General features: G+C 44.7%; 1 protein-coding gene across 1 annotated transcript in view; it reads right to left on the bottom strand.

Moving 5' to 3' along the window:
* LOC120065097 (succinate--CoA ligase [GDP-forming] subunit beta, mitochondrial-like) overlaps positions 1-23,413 on the bottom strand; it is a 138,067-nt gene that overhangs the window by 82,381 nt on the left and 32,273 nt on the right. Inside the window, exon 2 of the mRNA XM_039015815.1 lies at positions 13,887-14,028. Within this exon, the coding sequence (XP_038871743.1) occupies positions 13,887-14,028 (142 nt within the window). The remainder of the gene's footprint in view (positions 1-13,886; positions 14,029-23,413) is intronic.

Here is a 23,413-nt window from a genome sequence, read left to right as displayed (position 1 = left end):
AGTCAAAGACCACATCACCTCCCTTCCCGACACACTCAACCCTCTCCAATTCACCTACCAGCCTGATAGGTCCACGGATGACGCAATTGCCATTGCCCTTACCCACATGGACAAAAGGAATGCATATGTGAGGATGCTGTTCATCGACTACAGCTTGGCCTTCAATACCATAGTGCCCTGTAAGTTCATCACAAAGCTCACAACCCTGGGACTGAACTCCTCCCTATGCAACTGGGTCCTGGATTTCCTGACGGACGCCCCCAGGTGGTGAAGCTAGGCAACACAAGGCTAATCCAAGATGGCAGCATGTCAAGTCGTTTGTCTGTGACTAGTACATTTTAACCTACTAATAGTCTATTTATTTATGGTTGCGTAACTTCGTTGTTATGTAGTGCAAACTATTTTATTTTTGCTGGTGTAAAGATCACGGGTCCTCCTCAACTCGGCACCTCATTACTTGAAGTTTACCAAAGTAACCCTATCTCTGGCTGGCCTGAGTTCCTCCTTCGTCCGCGGAGTGTCTTGTCCAAGCTGCTCCTTTTTGCTCTTCGCCTGGCTGTCAGTGGCAGCTCAACCCGTTCTCTCTATCGCGCTCAACACCCAATCTACTCACACGCGCAAACACTCACATTGACTCACATACACGCTGTCCCTCTCTCCCCTTACCTTCGTTGGCCTCTTATTTTTTTGCTTTGTGCACTGACTTTACTGAACTCTGGAGAAAACGAACATTGTCGCAGGGTGAGTACATCTGACAATGTGCTCTCCCGTTCATTAGACATTTTGTCTGCAGGAACTCACTCTTTTTTACTCGGTCCACTCGTCGAAGTGCCGATGCATTTGTGGCATGATGTGAACAGTACGAATGTGTCACTACCAAATTCTAATGGTTTTAAATGACTGTTTTGTATTGTCTGGAAACTCACTTGTAGAATTCGCTTGCAGTAGGTCTCTTAAAAAAGAGAAGCCGTGCAAGGTTATTAAACAGAGGTGCCTAGTTATTCTTCTTTTGTTGATATCAGGTAACGTGCAACCTAACCCTGGCCCTGATATGCAATGTCTCCAAACCCCCTCTGATTTTAAATCAAGATCTGGTTTTGGTATTTTTCATTTAAATGTACGCAGCCTGTTGTCAAAAATTGATGGGGTTAGGATTTGGGCTAAATCAACTGATGCTGATGTAATTGTGTTTTCTGAAACCTGGCTCAGCAAGTCTATTTTTGATAAGGATATTTGTATAAGTGGTTACAATGTTTATCGCACTGATTGGGTTAAGGTGGGGGTGTGGCTATATATGTAAAATCTAAATTCCATGTAAGTGTGGCAAAGTCTGAAACTATTTGTAAACAGTTGGAATTTCTTGCTTTGAATATTGAGGTTTCAAAGGGCCTCTCTATAACTGTGATTGGCTGTTATAGACCCCCCTCTGCTCTCGGTGATGCATTTTCTTCTTTGACGCACCTTATGTCTAAACTTCTTTACAGTGAAATGATCTTGATTGGTGATCTCAACTGGTGTTGGTTAAAGCCGGTGTCTGATGATTTAAAAATGTTTTGTAATTCTATGAATCTTACCCAGTTGATTAACTCACCCACTCGCCCAAATCTTAAATGCCCAGATAAATCTACCCTGATTGATTTGATATTGACAAATGTTCCACATAAATATTCTGCGGTTGGTGTTTTTTGTAACGATTTAAGTGACCATTGTGCTGTTGTTGCTGTTAGAAATACTAAGGTTCCTAAGACAAACCCACGTTTTATTCGTAAGAGAAATTTGAAGTGTTTTAATGAGCAGGCTTTCTTTCATGATTTGTTTTATTTTGACTGGAGCAAGATTGAGCTTATCCCTGATGTGGAAACTGCCTGGATATTCTTTCATGATGGTTTTTTCCAAATAGTAAACAAACATGCCCCATTCCACAGGTTCAGGGTTAAAGGGCGGGATAATCAATGGTTTTCTTCTGAGCTGTCTTGTATTATTCACGACCGTAATCTAGCCTGGGCTAAAGCAAGGAAATCTTGTTCTGATGCTGATTGGCTTATTTTTAGGCAGTTAAGAAACAAGTGTTCTTTTCTTCTCAGGAAGGCCAAGTCTGAATATTTTATGTCTGTTACCACTGATAACCTGAATGACCCTAGAAAGTTTTGGAATGCTATTAAGTCTATGTCTGGTAACAGTAATGTTAATGAATTACCGTCATGTGTTTTGAAGGACTCTGTTGCTATATATGACAAAACTGAAATGCTGAATTGTTTCAATGAGCACTTTGTATCATCTGGTAGGCTGTTTGATTCAGTGTCCTCTGTCTCTGTACAACCCTGTGTGGATGAACCAGTGTCCTCTGTCTCTGTACAACCCTGTGTGGATGAACCAGTGAGAGCCGGTCAAACCTTTAGCTTTTTGCCATTCTCAGTGCAGGTGGTACATAAAGCCCTGAAATCCGTAGATCAAAGAAAGCCTGCAGGTCCTGATCTTTTGGATCCCTGCTTTTTAAATCTGGCAGCTGATTTCATAGCTGAACCACGTACATATCTGTTCAATCTAACCCTGGAATGTAATGAAATTCCAAAGATCTGGAAATCAGCATTTGTCCTACCACTTTTAAAAGGGGGAGATCAGATCCAACTCTTTTAAATAATTATAGGCCAATCTCAAAGCTGTCACCCCTGGTGAAAATACTTGAAACCCTTGTAAGTGAACAGCTAAAATAGTTTTTATTTACTAACTCTATTTTATCAATGTACCAATCGGGCTTCAGGAAGAAGCATAGCACAATTACAGCAGCCATGAAGGTTTTAAATGATATCACTGAAGCCCTTGACAAAAAACAGCACTGTGTCTCACTTTTTATTGATCTCTCTAAGGCTTTTGATACAGTTAATCATGCTATACTAAGGCAGAGATTGTTGCGTGTAGGTCTTTCGGAGCATGCAGTTGCATGGTTTGCTAACTATCTGTCTGATAGAACTCAGTGCACTCAATTTGATGGGCTTATGTCTGTTAAATTGTCTGTCCTGAATGGTGTGCCCCAAGGCTCTGTACTTGGTCCTCTCTTATTCACTATTTATATAAATGATTTAGACAAAAATGTCCAAAATGCACAACTTCATTTTTATGCTGATGATACTGTTATTTACTGTTGTGCCTCATCTCTTACAAAAGCTTTCCAGAACTTGCAAACTGCTTTTTATACTGTTCAACATACCTTGTGTCAATTGAAGCTTATCCTCAATACTGACAAAACTAAACTAATGGTGTTTTCTAATGCAAGAAATAGACCTCTGAACCTTTCACCTATTACTACCTGTCAGGGCAAGGAGATTGAGGTTGTAACCTCATATAAATATCTTGGAATTCTAATTGATGACGGCCTCTCTTTTAAATTGCATATTCAACAACTTACAAAAAAATTGAAGCTGAAATTGGGTTTTTATTTTAGGAATATGGCCTGTTTTTCTTTTGAAGCCAGAAGGAGGCTAGAATCAGCTACATTTATGCCTTTACTAGACTATGGGGATATTTTATATATGAATGCTTCCGCTCAGTGTTTGAGATCAATTGACACTCTTTACCATGGCACTTTGAGATTTATTTTAAACTGCAAAACCCTTACTGTAATGGTTTTCTTCCTGGGATGAAGGAGAGGACCAAAACGCAGCGCGGCTAGTGTTCAACATAATTTAATAAAGAATATGTGAACACTACAAACAACAAAACAATAAATGTGAAAACCGAAAACAGTCCTATCTGGTGCAGAACACAAAGACAGAAGACAACCACCCACAATCCCCAACACAAAACAAGCCACCTATATATGATTCTCAATCAGGGACAACGATTGACAGCTGCCTCTGATTGAGAACCATATTAGGCTGAACACAGAAACAGACAAACTAGACACACAACATAGAATGCCCACCCAGCTCACGTCCTGACCAACACTAAAACAAGCAACACACATAAGAACTATTGTCAGGACGTGACAGTACCCCCCTCCTGAGGTGTGGACTCCGAACGCACCCCTAAATCTCAAGGGGAGGGTCTGGGTGGGCATCTGTCCGCGGTGGCGGCTCCGGCGCAGGACGAGGACACCACTCCACCATTGTCTTTGTCCCCCTCCTTAGCGTCCTTTGAGTGGCGACCCTCGCCCCCGACCTTGACCTAGGAATCCTCACCAAGGTCCCCACATAATTGATGAGACAGCTCAGGACAGAGAGGTAGCTCAGGACAGAGGGGCGGCTCCGGACAGAGGGGCGGCTCCGGACAGAGGGGCGGCTCCGGACAGAGGGGCGGCTCCGGACAGAGGGGCGGCTCCGGACAGAGGGGCGGCTCCGGACAGAGGGGCGGCTCCGGACAGAGGGGCGGCTCCGGACAGAGGGGCGGCTCCGGACAGAGGGGCGGACAGAGGGGCGGCTCCGGACTGAGGGGCGGCTCCGGACTGAGGGGCGGCTCCGGACTGAGGGGCGGCTCCGGACTGAGGGGCGGCTCCGGACTGAGGGGCGGCTCCGGACTGAGGGGCGGCTCCGGACTGAGGGGCGGCTCCGGACTGAGGGGCGGCTCCGGACTGAGGGGCAGCTCTGGCTGCTCCTGTCTGGCGGGCGACTCTGGCTGCTCCTGTCTGGCGGGCGGCTCTGGCTGCTCCTGTCTGGCGGAAGGCTCTAGCGGCTCCTGTCTGGCGGAAGGCTCTAGCGGCTCCTGTCTGGCGGAAGGCTCTAGCGGCTCCTGTCTGGCGGAAGGCTCTAGCGGCTCCTGTCTGGCGGAAGGCTCTAGCGGCTCCTGTCTGGCGGAAGGCTCTAGCGGCTCCTGTCTGGCGGAAGGCTCTAGCGGCTCCTGTCTGGCGGAAGGCTCTAGCGGCTCCTGTCTGGCGGACGGCTCTAGCGGCTCCTGTCTGGCGGACGGCTCTAGCGGCTCCTGTCTGGCGGACGGCTCTAGCGGCTCCTGTCTGGCGGACGGCTCTAGCGGCTCCTGTCTGGCGGAAGGCTCTAGCGGCTCCTGTCTGGCGGAAGGCTCTAGCGGCTCCTGTCTGGCGGAAGGCTCTAGCGGCTCCTGTCTGGCGGAAGGCTCTAGCGGCTCCTGTCTGGCGGAAGGCTCTAGCGGCTCCTGTCTGGCGGAAGGCTCTAGCGGCTCCTGTCTGGCGGAAGGCTCTAGCGGCTCCTGTCTGGCGGAAGGCTCTAGCGGCTCCTGTCTGGCGGAAGGCTCTAGCGGCTCCTGTCTGGCGGAAGGCTCTAGCGGCTCCTGTCTGGCGGAAGGCTCTAGCGGCTCCTGTCTGGCGGACGGCTCTAGCGGCTCCTGTCTGGCGGACGGCTCTAGCGGCTCCTGTCTGGCGGACGGCTCTAGCGGCTCCTGTCTGGCGGACGGCTCTAGCGGCTCCTGTCTGGCGGACGGCTCTAGCGGCTCCTGACTGACGGACGGCTCTGAAGTCCAGACCTCCATGGGTTGATAAATTTGATTTCCATTGATAATTTTTGTGTGATTTTGTTGTCAGCACATTCAACTATATAAAAAAAAAGTATTTAATAAGAATAGTTCATTCATTCAGATCTAGGATGTGTTATTTTAGTGTTCCCTTTATTTTTTAGAGCAGTGTATATTTATTTGGGAGGTGTCGGTTCAGACAGACAAACGGACGTCGTAGGTTTACATACACTTAGGTTGGAGTCACTAAAACTCGTTTTTCAACCACTCCACAAATTTCTTGTTAACAAACTACAGTTTTGGCAAATCGGTTAGGACATCTACTTTGTGTATGATAAGTAATTTTCCCAACAATTTTCCCAGACAGATTATTTCACTTATAATTAACTATCACAATTCCAGTGGGTTAGAAGTTTACATACACTAAGTTGACTGTGCCTTTAAACAGCTTGTAAAATTCCAGAAAATGATGTCATGCCTTTAGAAGCTTCTGCTAATTGACATTATTTTAGTCGATTGGAGGTGTACCTGCGGATGTTTTTCAAGGCCAACCTTCAAACTCCGTGCCTCTTTGCTTGACCTCATGGGAAAATAAAAAGAAATCAGCCAAGACCTCAGGGAAAAAAATGGTAGACCTCCACAAGTCTGGTTCATCCTTGGGAGCAATTTCCAAACGCCTGAAGGTACCACGTTCATCTGTACAAACAATAGTACGCAAGTATAAACACAATGGGACCACGCAGCCGTCATAACACTCAGGAAGGAGACACCTTCTGTCTCCTAGAGATGAACGTACTTTGGTGTGAAAAGTGCAAATCAATCAAAGAACAACAGCAAAGGACCTTGTGAAGATGCTGGAGAAAACAGGTACAAAAGTATCTACATCCACAGTAAAACGAGTCCTATACCGACATAACCTGATAGGCCGCTCAGCAAGGAAGAAGCCACTGCTCCAAAACCGCCATAAAAAAAAGCCAGACTATGGGTTTGCAACTGCACATGGGGACAAAGATCGTACTTTTTGAAGAAATGTCCTCTGGTCTGATGAAACAAAGATATAACTGTTTGTCCATAATGACCATCGTTATGTTTGGAGGGAAAAGGGGGAGGCTTGCAAGCCGAAGAACACCTTCCCAACTGTGAAGCACGGGGGTGGCAGCATCATGTTGTGGGGATGCTTTGCTGCAGGAGGGACTGGTGCACTTCACAAAATAGATGGCATCATGAGAAAGGAAAATTATGTGTATATATTGAAGCAACATCTCACGTCATCAGTCAGGAAGTTAAAGCCTGGTCGCAAATGGGTCTTCCAAATGGACAATGACCCCAAGCATACTTTCAAAGTTGTGGCAAAATGGCCTAAGGACAACAAAGTCAAGGTAGTGGATCGCAAAGCCCTGACCTTAATCCTATAGAAAATTTGTGGGCAGAACTGAAAGTGTGTGCGAACAAGGAGGCCTAAAAACCTGACTCAGTTACACCAGATCTGTCAAGAGGAATGGGCCAAAATTCACCTAACTTATTGTGGGAAGCTTGTGGAAGGCTACCCAAAATGTTTGACCCAAGTTCAACAATTTAAAGGCAATCCTATCAAATACTAATTGAGTGTATGTAAACTTCTGATCCACCTCAGTCACTGGCTTTATCAATAAGTGCATTGAGGACGTCGTCCCCACAGTGACTGTACGTACATACCCCAACCAGAAGCCATGGATTACTGGCAACATTCGCACTGAGCTAAAGGGTAGACCTGCCGCTTTCAAGGAGTGGGACTCTAACCCGGAAGCTTATAAGAAATCCCTCCATGCCCTCCGATGAACCATAAACAGACAAAGCTCCAATGCAGGACTAAGATCGAATCGTACTACATCGGCTCCAACGCTCGTCGGATGTGGCAGGGCTTGCAAACTATTACAGACTACAAAAGGGAAGCACAGCCGAGAGCTGCCCAGTGACACGAGCTTATCAGATGAGATAAATAACTTCTATGCTCGCGTCGAGGAAAGTAAAACTGAAACATGCATGAGAGCATCAGCTGTTCCGGACAGCTGGGCCAGACGGATTACCAGGATGTGTACTGTCTTCACTAACATTTTAAACCTCTCCCTTTCTGAGTCTGTAATACCAACATGTTTCAAGCAGACCACCATAGTCCTTGTGCCCAAGACAATTAAGGTAACCTGCCTAAATGACTATCAACCCGTAGCACTCACGTCTGTAGCCATGAAATGCTTTGAAAGGCTGGTCATGGCTCACATCAACACCATTATCCCAGAAACCCTAGACCCACTCTAATTTGCATACCGCACCAACAGATCCACAGATGAGACAGTCTCTATTGCACTCCACACTGCCCTTTCCCACCTGGACAAAAGGAACACCTATGTGAGAATGCTATTCATTTACTACAGCTCAGCGTTCAACACCCTAGTGCCCTCAAACCTCCCTCTGCAATTGGATCCTGGACTTCCTGACAGGCCACCCTCAGGTGGAAAGGCTAGGTAACAACACATCCGCCACACTGATCCTCAACACGGGGGCCCCTCAGGGGTGCATGCTCAGTCCCCTCTGGAACTCTTTGTTCACTCATGACTGAAAAGCCAGGCACGACCCAAACGCCATCATTAAGTTTGCTGATGACACAACAGTGGTAGGCCTGATCACCGAAAACGATGAGACAGCCTATAGGGAGGAGGTCAGAGACCTGACCGTGTGGTGCAAGGACAACAACCTCTCCCTCAACATGATCAAGACAAAAGAGATGATTGTGGACTACAGGAAAAGGAGGACCGAGCATGCCCCCATTATCATCGACGGGGCTGTAGTGGAGCAGGTTGAGAGCGTCAAGTTCCTTGGTGTCCACATCAACAACAAACTAACACACCAAGACAGTAATGATGAGGGCATGACAAAACCTATTCCCCCTCAGGAGAAAAGATTTGGCATGGGTCCTCAGATCCTCAAAAGGTTTTACAACAGCTGCACCATCGAGAGCATCCTGACGGGTTGCATCACTGCCTGGTATAGCAACTGCTCGGCCTCCGACCGCAAGGCACTACAGAGGGTAGTGCGTACGGCCCAGTACATCCCCGGGGCCAAGCTTCCTGCCATCCAGGACCTCTATACCAGGCGGTGTCAGAGGAAGACCATAAAAAGTGTCAAAGACTCCAGCCACCCTAGTCATTGACTGTTCTCTCTGTTACCGAACGGCAAGCGGTACCGGAGCGCCAAGTCTAGGTCCAAGATGCTTCTAAACAGTTCCTACCCCCAAGCCATATGACTCCTGAACAGCTAATCAAATGGCTACCCAGACTATTTGAATTGCCCCCTTCCCCCCCTCTTCTATGCTGCTGCTACTCTCCGTTATCATCTATGCATAGTCACTTTAACAACTCAACCTACATCTACATATTACCTCGACACCGGTGCTCCCGCACATTGACTCTGTACCGGTACCCCCTGTATATAGCCCTGCTATTGTTATTTACTGCTGCTCTTTAATTATTTGTTATTCTTATCTCTTACTTTTTTGTGTGTTGGTATTTTCTAAAAACTACATTGTTGGTTAAGTAAGCATTTCACTGTAAGGTCTACACCCGTTGTATTCAGTGCATGTGACAAATACTATTTAATTTTGAAACCCTGATCGAAGAGAGCATGGCCGTCATTTGCACCGACAGCCTCTTTCTCACAGTGTTACAGTAGTCACGAAGCACTTCAATCGTGGAATGCATTAGTTACAGAAAAACCATTCACTCAGAGGGCATTGTTTCTCATACCTCTAACTATTACACAGACTGCTGTACTAGTAAGTGGTCATATAAAGTATAAAGGATTGCATTATTGTCCCCTTCCACTCCTCTAAATAGCATTACCTCAGAACACAAAGCGGTACAGTAAGCAGCTATTTTTCTGGGAAGATCTTGGGTCATGGTATAAAATTAGTTTTCACTCAATTTACAGGTTGTAGGCCTGAGGCATGTGTGATGTGAGCCATAACAGATTCTACAGCAGACACAATATCATGGCCACACTTTTCCCCTGATTGAAAACAAAGGCTTAAGGGGACACTACTCTCTTTCGATATCATTTCAGACATTTCAGTCTTTCACACTGCCTGGGACCAAATCAAGTGCCTGTCTGAGTCAAGTTTGGAGAGCAGAAGAATAAGGCCTATCAGGGATGGATCACTGTACAATGAATTGTTGATGCATGTGCTGTACTTCACCACAGCTTTCTGAAAGCTTTTATACAGGTGAGGTTGAAATAAAAACATGTTTCATGGAATCTAAAAGGCAGCATAACGTATAATACGCATTATGCAAACAGTAGAAGAGTTGCTTGTTAGATCATTGGAGGAGTGTTGACATTCCTGCCTCAAAGGGTAAGCCTAATGTCAGGCCGTCTCAATATTATGCTGTGCACTGACATATCAAACTACCCCTCTAACAAGAGATGACTGCCATGCATAAAGCTGCACTGTTTACACTGAATATTCATATCTGTGAGAAATTAATTAATACATCCCTGCCTCTTCCAATTGAGATTCTACCGGTTTGTCTATTCTGAATAAGTTCAACATGACCCAAGAAGCAGGGAAGGGAGAAAAGGGTAAAATTGGAGAAAGAGAAAAGCTGAAACCAGCGAGGAAAAGAGACAAAGGGAGAGAAACAGAAGACGACAGGGGGAGGAAAAGGAACAGGAGGAGAGAGAGAAAGAGCAAACACCTGGGGGCTAGACTTCAGGTGGCAGGATGTAGAGAATATGACAGTAGTGCTGATATGACAGATGGCTGTATGCTGAGCTAATTTGAGATAATAAGGAAAACAAAGCCTATAGGATCGCACAAGCCGACTCAACCTGGGCAAATGGAGACAGCATGATAAAGACTCCAGGATAATAGACAGACAGTATGCCACATTCATGTATGCCTTCTAAGAAATTGGGTCCCAATCATTTTGGATTCATGATACAGTGGGACAATATATGCAGGAAGGCACCCTTTATGAATGTGAAAATGAATCCTTATACTGCACATTGAATGGAATGGAAACTGGAGCAAAAGGTGATGTGCGGTGAGAGAGACCGTGGCCATCTGTGTGTGCATGCGTGTAGAAAATACACTGCTCTCATTCATCAAACAAGCTCAACATGTGGAGAAGATCAAATCAGAGCAAATGTTTTTCAATCTCTGGTTCATTGATCACTGCTCAGAGGACAGAAAGCTTGGCAGGCATTAAGGCTCCCGGACACGCAGGGCAAGACAAATACAGTATTATAGTGAATTTAGAGTGAAAATACATCAAGATTTACACAGCAGATGCATCTGTCAACAGGGTTGTGATATCCGAAGTAGCTCAAATAATCACACGCTCATTGGCTGCTGGGGACAGGTGTGTGTGTGTGTGTGTGTGTGTGTGTGTGTGTGTGTGTGTGTGTGTGTGTGTGTGTGTGTGTGTGTGTGTGTGTGTGTGTGTGTGTGTGTGTTTAGACGGCTGGAGGGGCATGGGCAATGTTGAAAAGGAAAATATAAATAATCTTCATTCATTAGATGAGTTGTTCTCATATCTGAAAATAGTATGATGGCAGACCGGCTGAATCCATACCCAGTGTGTTGGATAACATCCCTGTTGAGGAGAAAGTGGTTCAGCCTTCCATTGTCTGACACTGAATATCATTATTGAGCAGGTGTTTAGACTATGCTGCTCTACAGAGAAGAAATGTCAAAAAATAGTCAGCCCCTTCTCAAATTCACAAAAATCTTATAGGTTTTCGAAAGAGGGATATTTCGACAGGACATTGTGAGGCACTGCATTGCTAGATGAAGTGTCAAAACCCCCTCTGGGTTGATTTATCGAGACTCCATTTCCTAATCAGCACACGACTGCTGCATACTCTAATGCCACCATCTTATTGTTGGGATGTGGTTGAGAGGCATGGTGGCAGTGTTCACTGAGTGAAAGATTACTGAACGGTGCAGGGGGATTTTTAAAAATGTACAGCCCTCCTGCCTGCGCCCTCCACACAGGGCTGTGTTTGGGACAGGTGCTGCTGGGTCATTAGCTCTGAGCAGGCAGGCAGGAGTCAGTGTCAGTCAGTCACACAGAGTGGCCCTCTGGAAAACGAGAGAGAGGTGCTATAGTCATCCAGTACTCAGCAGTCCCAGTGAGGTGCCCAATAAATGTGTCTACTTTACGTGACCGATTGGCTAGTTATGGTTGGCCCATCTGTGTTTGTGTTACTAAATGTTCGGCCACCTCGCTCAAAAACATGGATGTGGCAATCGTTATGACACGACGTCAGAGAGCCATAACCGCTGCTTGAATCTTTTAAAAGCAGTTGCTGCTGAAGATCTAAGCGGAAAAGCCCCTACGTTATTTCTCCTAAGTGGTAATGGCACAATCAATCACCATCCACCTCCGAGAGCACAGCTCTACTGTACAGGAGTGGACTTCCAGATACCACAGCTCAACCAATTGAGCTGTCAGGTCCACTGCTTTATGGGTAAGTGAGCCCGACAGAGGGGAGTATATTGGGGAGTGAGAAAGAGTGTGAGAGTGTGTGTGTGTGTGTGCACGAGCGAGAAATGCATTTGAGTTTTGCATGGTCACGTCCACTCCCAGTGATGCTGCTGCCCCCCCCCTCTCCAGAGGGACCCTGATACTGGGCTCAGAGTCTGGGGCTGGAGACAGACTGGCTCTCTGTCTACAGGGAGCAGGGCAGCTCAGTACATATTCCAACTAAAATAAGCAAATTAAAGAGAAAGCTTTGCTCTCACACATATCCACTCATATGACCTTAGGTGGCTGGGAAGTGTAACACACAGTGGACAAACGTTGTCATCTGCACTAATGAGGCATCAATAGCCAGTCCCTCCCTTTTAAACTAAGCCAAGAGCAGTCGATGGACACAAATACACAAAAGGCGTCCGCATGTTTCCCAGCCGAAACAGTTCGGTAGAGTTTGTGCATATATTATGATGACATTTTTGTTCGTTATGGAGTTCGGTGAGGGTTTTTTCTGCGGTTCAGGCCACGCAAAAATTGTTCTGGCGGCAAGCCGAAGTTCGGAGCCAAAATCTACACCCTTTCACCGGGGATTGGTCTTTGCTGTCATTCAACGAGAGACAACTCATTTCCATGCACATTTTTTCATTGAATAATACTGCACCAAACATCTTTAGTTGAATGTATAATTGCTTGACTAAGATCTCTACAGCAAAAAATAGTACTAAACAGTACTATTGACGCTTTTTTCTTGTTTTTCAAGTGAAGGTCTTTTAAAGGGACTATGCGATCTGAAGCATGCTGACGCCTTAAGGACAGACAGTCCAGAGAGAGAGACAGAGAGAGAGACAGACCAGAGAGAGAGCTACAGTATAGAACAGTGAACATGGACACTACAGGACAGCAGCAAAGCCCATTGTGTTGGTTGAGATAAGCAGAGATTACAGCAGCCAAAGGGTCTGGGCAGAGTAGAGGTCTGCTGAGGGCTCAATATCTGGGCCCCGTCCAACTGCATGTCCCCTTCTCTCAACGCTGAGTGAAAGAGAGCACAACTGGGACTGTCACAGAGATATTACACCTCCTCCTCCTCCGTTTATCTTGGCTCGCATCACCGCCAAGACACTGACAACTCCCCGGGCAGGCCTTTAGCACCCAACATCTCACTGGCCAACAACAATGTGCTAGAGATGGCTGTCCACAGCAAAGACACTGAATTAAAAATATGAGTGTGTGTGTGTGTGTGTGGGGGGGGGGGGGGGGGATGGTTCTTCTAGGCGTTTAGGAGTAAGGTTTAGGGTTTCAGTTAAGGTTAGGGCGATGGTAAGGGTTAGGGAAAATAGGATTTTGAATGGAAATTAATTTGAGGTCCCCACGAGGATAGAATAACGTGTGTGTGTGTGTGTGTGTGTGTGTGTGTGTGTGTGTGTGTGTGTGTATAATAAAATCTTATTAATACAGAAAGACAGAGAGAGAGAGAGAGAAGAAGTGAAAGTGAAACTGAAGAGAGAGTGCGTGCGTGAAAATAATTAGTATGGTTGAGTGGGGTGACGAGAATTGAGCCTGTATGATCACTGAGCGCAAGGAACATGGGCCCTGCTCCCAAACAAACCTCACACACACAATTAAACTTGATAACACTTCAGCCAAGATTAACCACAGCAGTTTGCACGTCTGGAAGAGGGCTGACTGTCTGGGGATTGCTACGTAAACAGAGCTTTAACAGAGCGACGACAGTGGCAGGATGCTCCTCAAACAAACCGCAGTATAGAGACACCAGAATCTACAAAGATTTTGTTTGCTAAACACAATATACCATGTTTGATTAATGCCACTCCTGCAACCTTGGCCCTGTGTAGCCCTAGAGCATATTGTCATGGTTTTAGTCTGAATGACACCCAGTGTTGCAGTAGACTGCAGTTTTAGTGTAGGCTAGGCCTAAGTGTTAGTGTGATGTCCACTCACCGAGTCTCTTGGCAGCCTGCAGGGCGTCAGGGGCATTGTCAGCCACGTAGAAGCGCTGGACTGTAACCCCACTCTCCTGCATCAGCTTCTTGCTCTGATACTCCTGCAGGTTCAGCCATCGCCTGGAACTCACCCGTGCACACTGCAGAGAGGGAGACAGAGACAAAGAGGGAATTGCTGAAATGTTTTGTTAAAAGTATCCAAATATTTAACTGAAGACGTAATTAGCTAAACACTAGGAAGCTAGAAGGAATCCAACATCAGGGAGCACAGCAGTTGAGGCCATGAGAGATTAAACTTGGTTTTCTATTCCCCTGAAAGGAAGCATACTTCTAAGAATATGACTACACAGGCACAGGTTTTCTGTGAGGAGTATCCTTAGTGACAGCCTAAGATTTCTGTTTTAAATTAGGCCTTACATGCAAAGATTACTTTGCACTGCACAAGCCGCTGTTTCAACATCTGGTGATGTTCAGGAATTATCAATATGCCCAAACGTTTATCAAGGTTTGACTGACTCTCGGTTAGAGGAATAACCATACCTGAAGTGCAGGCGTGTCTGATTAAGCCTTACTTATGTTCAGTTCTCCAGAGTGCATTCATTCCCGTTCCATCTCTCCACCCTGCCTCCCTTTTCCCTTTCCCCTGCCTCTCCATCCCCCATAATGAGACTGGTAGACAGGCCTAGGATGTGTTCAAACTGTTTGCTCAGTCAGCAGATGCAGCTAGGCTGTCAGCTCCAGCTGTTGGCACTATTAAACAGACGTTGGGTTTTACTGTGAGACACCTGTGTTAAGGTTAAACGCCCTCAGTGTTGTCAGATGGGCACATTACCCCGACTGCAGTCAGTCTAACATTGTTAAGGAAAACAAAGCCATTGCCGTAACAGAAATTCAGAATGCTAAAAAAAAACTACAGAATTTCCAAGACTTAAAGGTAAAATCTACTTAAACTATATTTTGCACCAAAAAATTCCCATTAGTCCACTGTTGATAGAGTCCCAAAATGTTTTGCATGTCAGTCAAGTTTTCAAGATTTGGTACTTTCAAGAAGCAAAAAGTGCCACATGATAATTAATTTCTCTTTTCTTATTCCATCCCTGCTTAAGAACGTGTGTGTGACTCCAGCAGGCGTAATCCCGTCGTGATCCACTACAAGCCCCGCTGATGAATAATGAAGGCCTCCTCAAGTGTAACAAAGTCTGAGGGGCTGATCAAACAAGCCATATTTCAGACATCCTTTAAAAAATGAATCCTGACAAGGAAGGGTTGACTGAAGGCTGATGCAGATGAGGAGTGGAAGGGGAGGGGCTGCTGCCATCTGACTTAGTGGTGCGAGGGGTCTGACAAGGCCAAGCCGAAGCACTGACTCTCAAACAGAGCTGCCTGGGAGCCTCTCCATCATTCATGAGAAGAGGAGAGAGGAGACGGGCTGAGAGCACTAGGCCATCTCGACGGCATCCACGACTAACTGAAGGGAGGAACTCTGACCCTGCTTAACCTCACAGTGGAAGCAAGCAAGGTCAAACCCACACTTCCTATAACACATATCTACAGTAGGCTGCATGACACAGTGTGAACATCAATAACTTAGCCCGCAGTAGGGTTGCAAAGGGTCGGAAACTTTCCAGGAAATTTACGGAAATTTACCATGAGAAATTAAGCCCGGGAATTTTGCTTAAATTCTTCAAAGAAGTTAATTTATAACAGTGAACCTTTTTTGTGGAACAAACATAAGGCAATTCTAGGTCTTGTGGCATAAACTATCCCCAATTCAAAGGAATTGCAACCCTCTGTATGCACAGTGCACTCTTCCATCACATGACAGCTGATTCTCAAGCTCTTGCACAGTAATGATATGGTATTGAGCCCACACAACTACACTGTCTGAGCCAAGGACTACATGCTTTCTGGTAAGTTTTGATTACAATACTGGGTGGGGTGAATATATTTTATATGACATACAATATTTTTTGTTAATTAGTAAATAGTAGCCTACAGCAAAATCTGTTTAAATCATTTCTAACTTGTTAACAATTTCTGCTAGTTAGTTTTTGCTACCATGTGGGTTTTAGCTTGCTTGAGCCTGCTAACTGAGGATTGTTAATTCACCTGTTTCCATACATGCTTCATTTTAAAACATTTAGTTTACAAAAGGAGTTGTTTAATCTAGCTGCTTAACTATTTATCTGTACATGGAATTGTATTTGTTGATTCTTTACTAATTTTTTTCTAATCTTTACAGGAAAATGCCAAGGGCACCATCTGATGTGTGGAGACATTTCACTGCAGCTAATGTAGAAGGAAAATCTGTGTACATTTGCAAATACTGTGCCAAATCATATGAGAAGAATGCAACAAAGATACAGAATCTGACCAAGTGCATAAAGTTCCCTCACAACAAGCAACCTCGGACAAAAATACCTCTACTTCTATTCGAGGTGAAAATTATGAATCAGACACCTTATCAATAGCAACAGCTCATGGTCCTCCTGGAATCAGAAGTATTTTTGATTCAATGGAGGAATGTAGTCAGAGAAATGCTGATGAATGTCCTGCTCGAGCTGTGTATGCAACTGTTTCACCTCTGATGCTCACAGGCAATGTGTATTGGAAGAGATTTCTGAATGTTCTTTGCCCAGCATACACCCCTCCAACCGGACATGCTTTATCTACTCATTTGCTGGATGCAGAGTTCAAGTGAAGGTCAAGCAAATCATAGAGAAAGCAGACTGTACTGCAATCATCTCTGATGGGTGGTCAAATGTTTGTGTGCAAGGAATAATTAACTACATCATCTCCACCCCTCAACCAGTATTCTACAAGAGCACAGACACAAGGGACAACAGACACACCGGTCTCTACATTGCAGATGAGCTGAAGGCAGTCATTAATGACATTGGACCACAGAAGGTATTTGCACTAGTGACAGACAATTCTGCGAACATGAAGGCTGCTTGGTCTAAAGTGGAGGAGACCTACCCTCACACCCTTTGGCTGTGCTGCTCATGCATAGAATCTGCTCCTCAAGGACATCATGGCACTGAAAACAATGGATACACTCTACAAGAGAGCCAAGGAAATGGTTAGGTATGTGAAGAGTCATCAAGTTATAGCAGCAATCTACCTTACCAAGCAAAGTGAGAAGAATAAGAGCACCACATTGAAGCTTTCCAGCAACACACATTGGGGTGGTATTGTCATCATGTTTGACAGTCTCCTGGAGGGGAAGGAGTCTCTCCAAGAATTGGCCATATCACAGTATGGACATCCCCATCAAGAGGATCCTCCTGGATGATTTATTTTGGGAGAGAGTGGTAAGCAGCCTGAAACCTACAGCAATAGCCATCGCACGGACTGAGGGAGACAATGCCATCCTGTCTGATGTTCAGACTCTGCTTGCAGATGTAAGAGAAGAAATCCGTACTGCCCTGCCCACTTCAATGTTGCTTAAAGCAGAAGAAACTGCAGTTCTGAAATACATAAAAATGTGTGAAGACTTCTTCCTGAAGCCCATACACGTCGCAGCGTACATGTTGGACCCCAAGTATGCTGACAAGAGGATCCTGTCTGGTGCAGAGATCAACAAGGCCTATGGTATCATCTCGACCGTGTCTTGCCACCTTGGCCTGGATGAGGGCAAGGTTCTTGGCAGTCTGGCGAAGTACACTTCCAAGCAAAGGCTTTGGGATGGATATGCAATATGGCACTCGTGCCAACATCTCATCAGCCACCTGGTGGAAGGGACTTTGTGGATCTGAGGATCTTTCCTCTTTAGTTTCTATACTATCATTTTACAGATGTATGTTGAAAATGTTTTTGGGAGATGCGATGGATCATTGGGGATCATTCAATATTCCCTTTTGTTGTTCAGTGAAATCATCCCATTTGAAGAGTCAACTTATTTAATTAAACTAAATAGTTTGTTTTATTTCTATTGGAAGGATTTAATAAATGTGCAATTATGTCTACTACTGTCTCCATATGATATGGTAAATATATCCAATGCAAAAAACATCACATTTAAATGGTATTAACATTAATTTGCATATATTCCCATTAATTCCCATAGAAAGTTTCCACCTCTGAATATTCCTCAAAATGTGCAACAATAGCACGCAGTAAGACTTATTTAAATCAATGTGTTCAAATCTACCTTTCAAGTCATCCATTCAATTTGTTTTAAGTAGTTTATGAAGAAAATAGTATGTGCATTCATAAGAAGTACATTGTGCATAGAGCAAACGACTTTCTAAAGTATGAATCATGTTAAAATAGGTCCAATGCAGCCATTTTTATCTCAATATCAAATCATTTCTGCGTAACAATTAAGTACCTTACTGTGATGGTTTTCAATTAAAATGGTCAGAAATAAACAAAAATAGCTTCTTAGCAAAGGGCAATTTCTAAAGCAAGAATTTTGCTAGGACTGTCTGGGAGTGGTCTGAGTCAGGAGGGGGAAACTGTGAAAATGTGCTGTTATTGGCAGAGAGGTTTGAAACTCTTTCTTATTGGTCTATTAACTAATTTACCTCATGGTGATGTTACCATGGAAGGACAAAACTTCATCCCACCAAGGCTGATATTTCGGGCCGTCTTTTCAAACAGCTCTTACACTAAAATAGCATTATTATCATATTCAGAATTTCACAGTACTATTCCATCTTTTTAGTGTGGAAAGATATATAAACCACGGGGGGGGGGGGGGGGGGAAATCACATTTTTGACTGCATTGGGCTTTTAAGAGTAACAAGAGCCTTTTTTTAATTTTTTTTATTTTACCCCCTTTTCTCCCCAATTTTCGTGGTATCCAATCGCTAGTAATTACTATCTTGTCTCATCGCTACAACTCCCGTACGGGCTCGGGAGAGACGAAGGTCGAAAGCCATGCGTCCTCCGAAGCACAACCCAACCAAGCCGCACTGCTTCTTAACACAGCGCGCCTCCAACCCGGAAGCCAGCCGCACCAATGTGTCGGAGGAAACACCGTGTACCTGGCCCCCTTGGTTAGCCTGCACTGCGCCCGGCCCGCCACAGGAGTCGCTGGAGCGCGATGAGACAAGGATATCCCTACCGGCCAAACCCTCCCTAACCCGGACGACGCTATGCCAATTGTGCATCGCCCCACGGACCTCCCGGTCGCGGCCGGCTGCGACAGAGCCTGGGCGCGAACCCAGAGACTCTGGTGGCGCAGCTAGCACTGCGATGCAGTGCCCTAGACCACTGCGCCACCCGGGAGGCCCTACAAGAGCCTGTTTTTGATGGCGTAGTATTGCATGCATTGTTCACTGCTACCCCCTTCCAGGTAAGGCGCACTGGAGACTTCATTAGAGCAGAAACGCCCAGCTTCCATAGGAAGCAGCCTATACTACAGTATGCTGATTAGTCTCCCTTACATCATGGAATAATGAGGGACATATGCGGGTCCTGTGGCTCTGCCTGGAAGGAATCGTCTTCCACAAGTATGCCTGTTTTCTTTCTTTGAAGGGGGTGTCTGAGAAGTTCTAGGGTGAAACAAAATTACATCAGTCCCCATGGCAGTGGCACACTGGCTCCATCCTACATTCATAATGGCCAGACGGTCTGTCTCACTGGAGTATAACACAGTTCAATGGCAGGGCACCAGATATATGAATTGCTTTTCACGTCCACTGCTTCCATTCAAAACCCTTCTGTTGCCCTACTTCGGGCAACGCATTTACCTACGCCTAAGTTATTCAAAGCCACAGACTGAGCTCAGAGCTGACCCTCTCGTGAAACTTCTCTGGGGGCTTTTTTAGAAACACAACAACAACCAGTATTCAGTCTGATGGTTTGTTCCTCATCTAGTAGTGTTAGGTGTTGCATGTTATAAGTGAGTGGAGGCAGTGTTGCGTGTTAGCTGGCGAGTTGTGTGTTGTGAGTGTTTGGCCTATGTCCTTGTTTAAAAAAGGTAACACATTGCATTCTCGCTCTCATGTCCACTTCACTTTAGCGGAACATGTTCCAAAGCTCCATGAGGCAAACAGAAACAAGTTCCCTGTCCTTTACTTATTGGCACTAAATGTGAGGTTATCTCTGGGACTCCATGGACTTCCCTCCTCTTAGTCACCTTGTAGTCTAAACTCTGAACACTGGCTATGTGTGTGTGTGTGTGGTAGGTGTGTGTGTTGAAGTTCAGATGTGAGAGTGGCATTTTAATTAATATCTCACCTGAACTTCAATACATACACATATTTTATAACAACTCCACACTAGTGTTGAAGAATAAAATCTATACAGTTAGGCTACATAAATCAGGATATTTTCTACGAGATATCGCAATATTATTTTTGACAATACATTTTATAACTAGTCGGCTGTGCCTGCACCAAAACTCCAGTATTTGTTTTTTATAGCCTGTTCTCCATCTTCATTTTAAGTAAAAAGAACATTTCTTTCCCAGCACTTTAATTTTCCATGACCGATCAAAACTCGTTTTCTCATTCCCTCTCGTCTCTCTGCAGCAGACATGTAGTGAGCAATATGTTTGGAACATCGAATTGTAATAAATTTAAAAAAATAAAACATTTAACACAGTACCGAATCGCAATACATACAGTATGGAATCGTGAGAATCCCAATACATATTGTATCAGCACCTTGTCTAAGTATTGTGATATCGTATTGTGATGTCCCTGGCAAATCACAGCCCTAGTGCACACGCTGAGTGTTATGAAGTGCGCAGAAAGAACTAGCCTACAGTGTTTCAGCATAATAACACCTGCATCTTAAAATAATAATATTGTATAATGAGAAGTGGTGTTGGGTCTCTGAGGACTCAACAGAAAGGAGACATCTTTAGGATGAAATGGGTTACATTTCAGATCCAACATCGCCTTGAGAGCTCTCACATCTTGTGAGTAGATCATTAACAGGCTAGCATGAGTTTGGAGTAATAAAACCAGTGGAGCTCAATATTAAATCTGACCTGACAAGCTCTGACAAAGTCTGCCGAGGAGAAAAAAGTTATTTTGTTACTCCTTTTAATTCCAGGCAACTTGAAAAACACCAGCATAAATAAAGCAGCTGTCGTGTACCTAGCGAACAGTTGGAGAGGGGGAGCAGAAAACACACTTCAGAGCGATTAGGGATGGCTAGTCTCTCCCACCAAAGAGGGAGAAAAAGATCCTAAAATAACAGCTGCTGAATAGGAAGTGAGGCTGGCGGAGTCCCTACAGGCGCTGACAGTTAGCTTGCACTAAACAATAGAGGAGTGAGACACCCCCACAGCACTTTATTCCCCAGTCCACTAACACCCACATACCGGTCTGTATAACCACGGTTATACCAAGGAAGGTCTAAAGCCACGCTTTACCCTGGCACTCTCACAAATAGCCCTTTTATCCCATTGCCTCTTCTCTCTGCCTAAATGCAGTTATTTCTGTGTGTTTCTTTCACCACAAAAGGGACAACATGCAGGGATATATGATTAGCGTGTGATTTGTCATAGGAAGTACTACAGTGCCAACATTTGAAATCTTGAAGCCCCAGCGAGAGAAAACATGGTGATTGTCGTTTAAATTGCATTTCCATAGTTTGCTTGCCATTCCCATTCTCTTTTGAAAGTATTTTCAGGCACATACAGTATGTACTTTCACAGGATTCTCTTTCATTCCATTTCATTTCCTGTTTGACTCTTTTAGCAGTAAAGTGCTGTAAGTCATGGAAAAGTCACAGCGAAGTCAAGTGACTGCTGAGTCAAGGTTAAGTCCTTACTAACTCAAGATTAACGGCCAAGATCCACAGAGCACATTGGGAACGTTGAAACATTGGAGCGTGCGGGAGGACCATTGGCCGATGCGAGCAGCGGCGAGGGAGCGGGAACAGTGTGGGACCTACTTTTGGGAAAGTAGAACTTTATACATACTCTGCGATATCGCTGTGCACTAATCAAAGCTCACTATAGCTTCCAGACCGTACAGGATTGGCTGTTGATACCTAGCACTACCTAGCTTGCTAGATCGCTTGCTAGTACACACATGACGGAGAAGCTAGTGTGGCTAAGGTAGTGAGTCGTGCATGCGCTGCAGGCCAGCACCAGGAGAGAGATAGCAGTAAGGGGTGGCTGGCAGGAGGCTGCCCTCCCCAGAGACACTCGTTCTACAGTAATTATCTTCATTAGCGCTCTGGAGACTACCTACCCAGTGCTATTAACCCTACACTCATGGGAATTGGCCTATATGGATAGGGCTAAATTGAAATGCATCTTACAGAAGAAATATGAAATGCATAAGCATGGTAGCAATTGAAAAGGGAACAGTTTGGAGATAATGGGAAAATGTTAGACTAAACACAACCGTTAACCTGAGAAGACTGAATCCAAACATTACACGGTTGCTTTCATGTGCTTTACATTTACTGTACTTTGTTGATAATGACATCTGAAAATACTCAGGACATATTCAGTAACATGTTAAGAATATTCCTGGAAAATATGGGGTAGGTGCAACATAAGACAAAAATTTACAAGGGTTTGAGTGAGAGGCAAAAGAAAATCACACTTAGGGCACAAACACATCACATGCATACACTACTCCCCTCACATAGATCAAGTGCACACACACATCTATCCACTGAGGTAAAACAAGAGAAAGTAGGCCTACACAGAGCAGTTTTTATGAATAGGCCTTAGAAACAGAAGAAGAAAAGGAGAAAAAGCACTAGGGGAGACAGGTCTCATTCATTGTCATTGTGAAAATTAAAAAAGGCCAATGTTACTGAGTGGTGAAGTCATAAAACATGAAAGGCCATAACTCTGTTACTGGAAATTAGAGCTGGAGAGACTTAACCTGAGAGGGTATGCATCAGTGAGCACATTTAGCGCTCTTGCCTCTGTTTTTACTCAATAGGATATACCCAGGCAGTGACGAGGAACTTCACATGTATAAACATTGACACAACCATATAGCGGTGACTAGGGCTTCTTATATGTTTTTTATACTGGAAGACAGTATTGGATCATTTAAGTTTAGGCTAATCAGAATTAAGAAACTTGAATTGGGAAATGTAGGGTTTTGTTTCAAAGGAAACAATTCCACATTGCTGGCATCTTTATCCCTGTCTGACCATCAACATTGGTCTTCCTCACATCAAAGTATGAGCAAAAATTGTACTGCAATTTTTTTGGTCGAGGGGAATTGACCACGCCCACAAATTGGGGAAACAAACATTCTTCCCCACTGATCCCCATGGTAAAAGAGCCAACTTCGTTGTCAATTATTTGTTATACAGAAATAACAAAACGTGACGAAAAGCTGCTTTGTTTTTCAATGTACATGTAACACCAGGTCAAAAATCCTGACCTACGGTTCACAATAATCCCACATAGGAAGTAGAGCATGCGAGAAGAGCCCTTGTGGCTTCAGGCTATTCAGCGTGGGACAGAGGGAAATGTGGGGGCCCGTTGTCCAAGTAGGCTACATATAGCTGTGTGTGTGTAGAAAACATTTCACCACAGGTAAGACATTTTACTTGTTTAGTATAGTCCGTTTGTAACTCCACTCACTA

The sequence above is a fragment of the Salvelinus namaycush genome, chromosome 20 (genome assembly GCF_016432855.1).
Source record: "Salvelinus namaycush isolate Seneca chromosome 20, SaNama_1.0, whole genome shotgun sequence".
NCBI lineage: Eukaryota > Metazoa > Chordata > Actinopteri > Salmoniformes > Salmonidae > Salvelinus > Salvelinus namaycush.
This window is presented reverse-complemented; position numbering and strand designations above follow the sequence as displayed.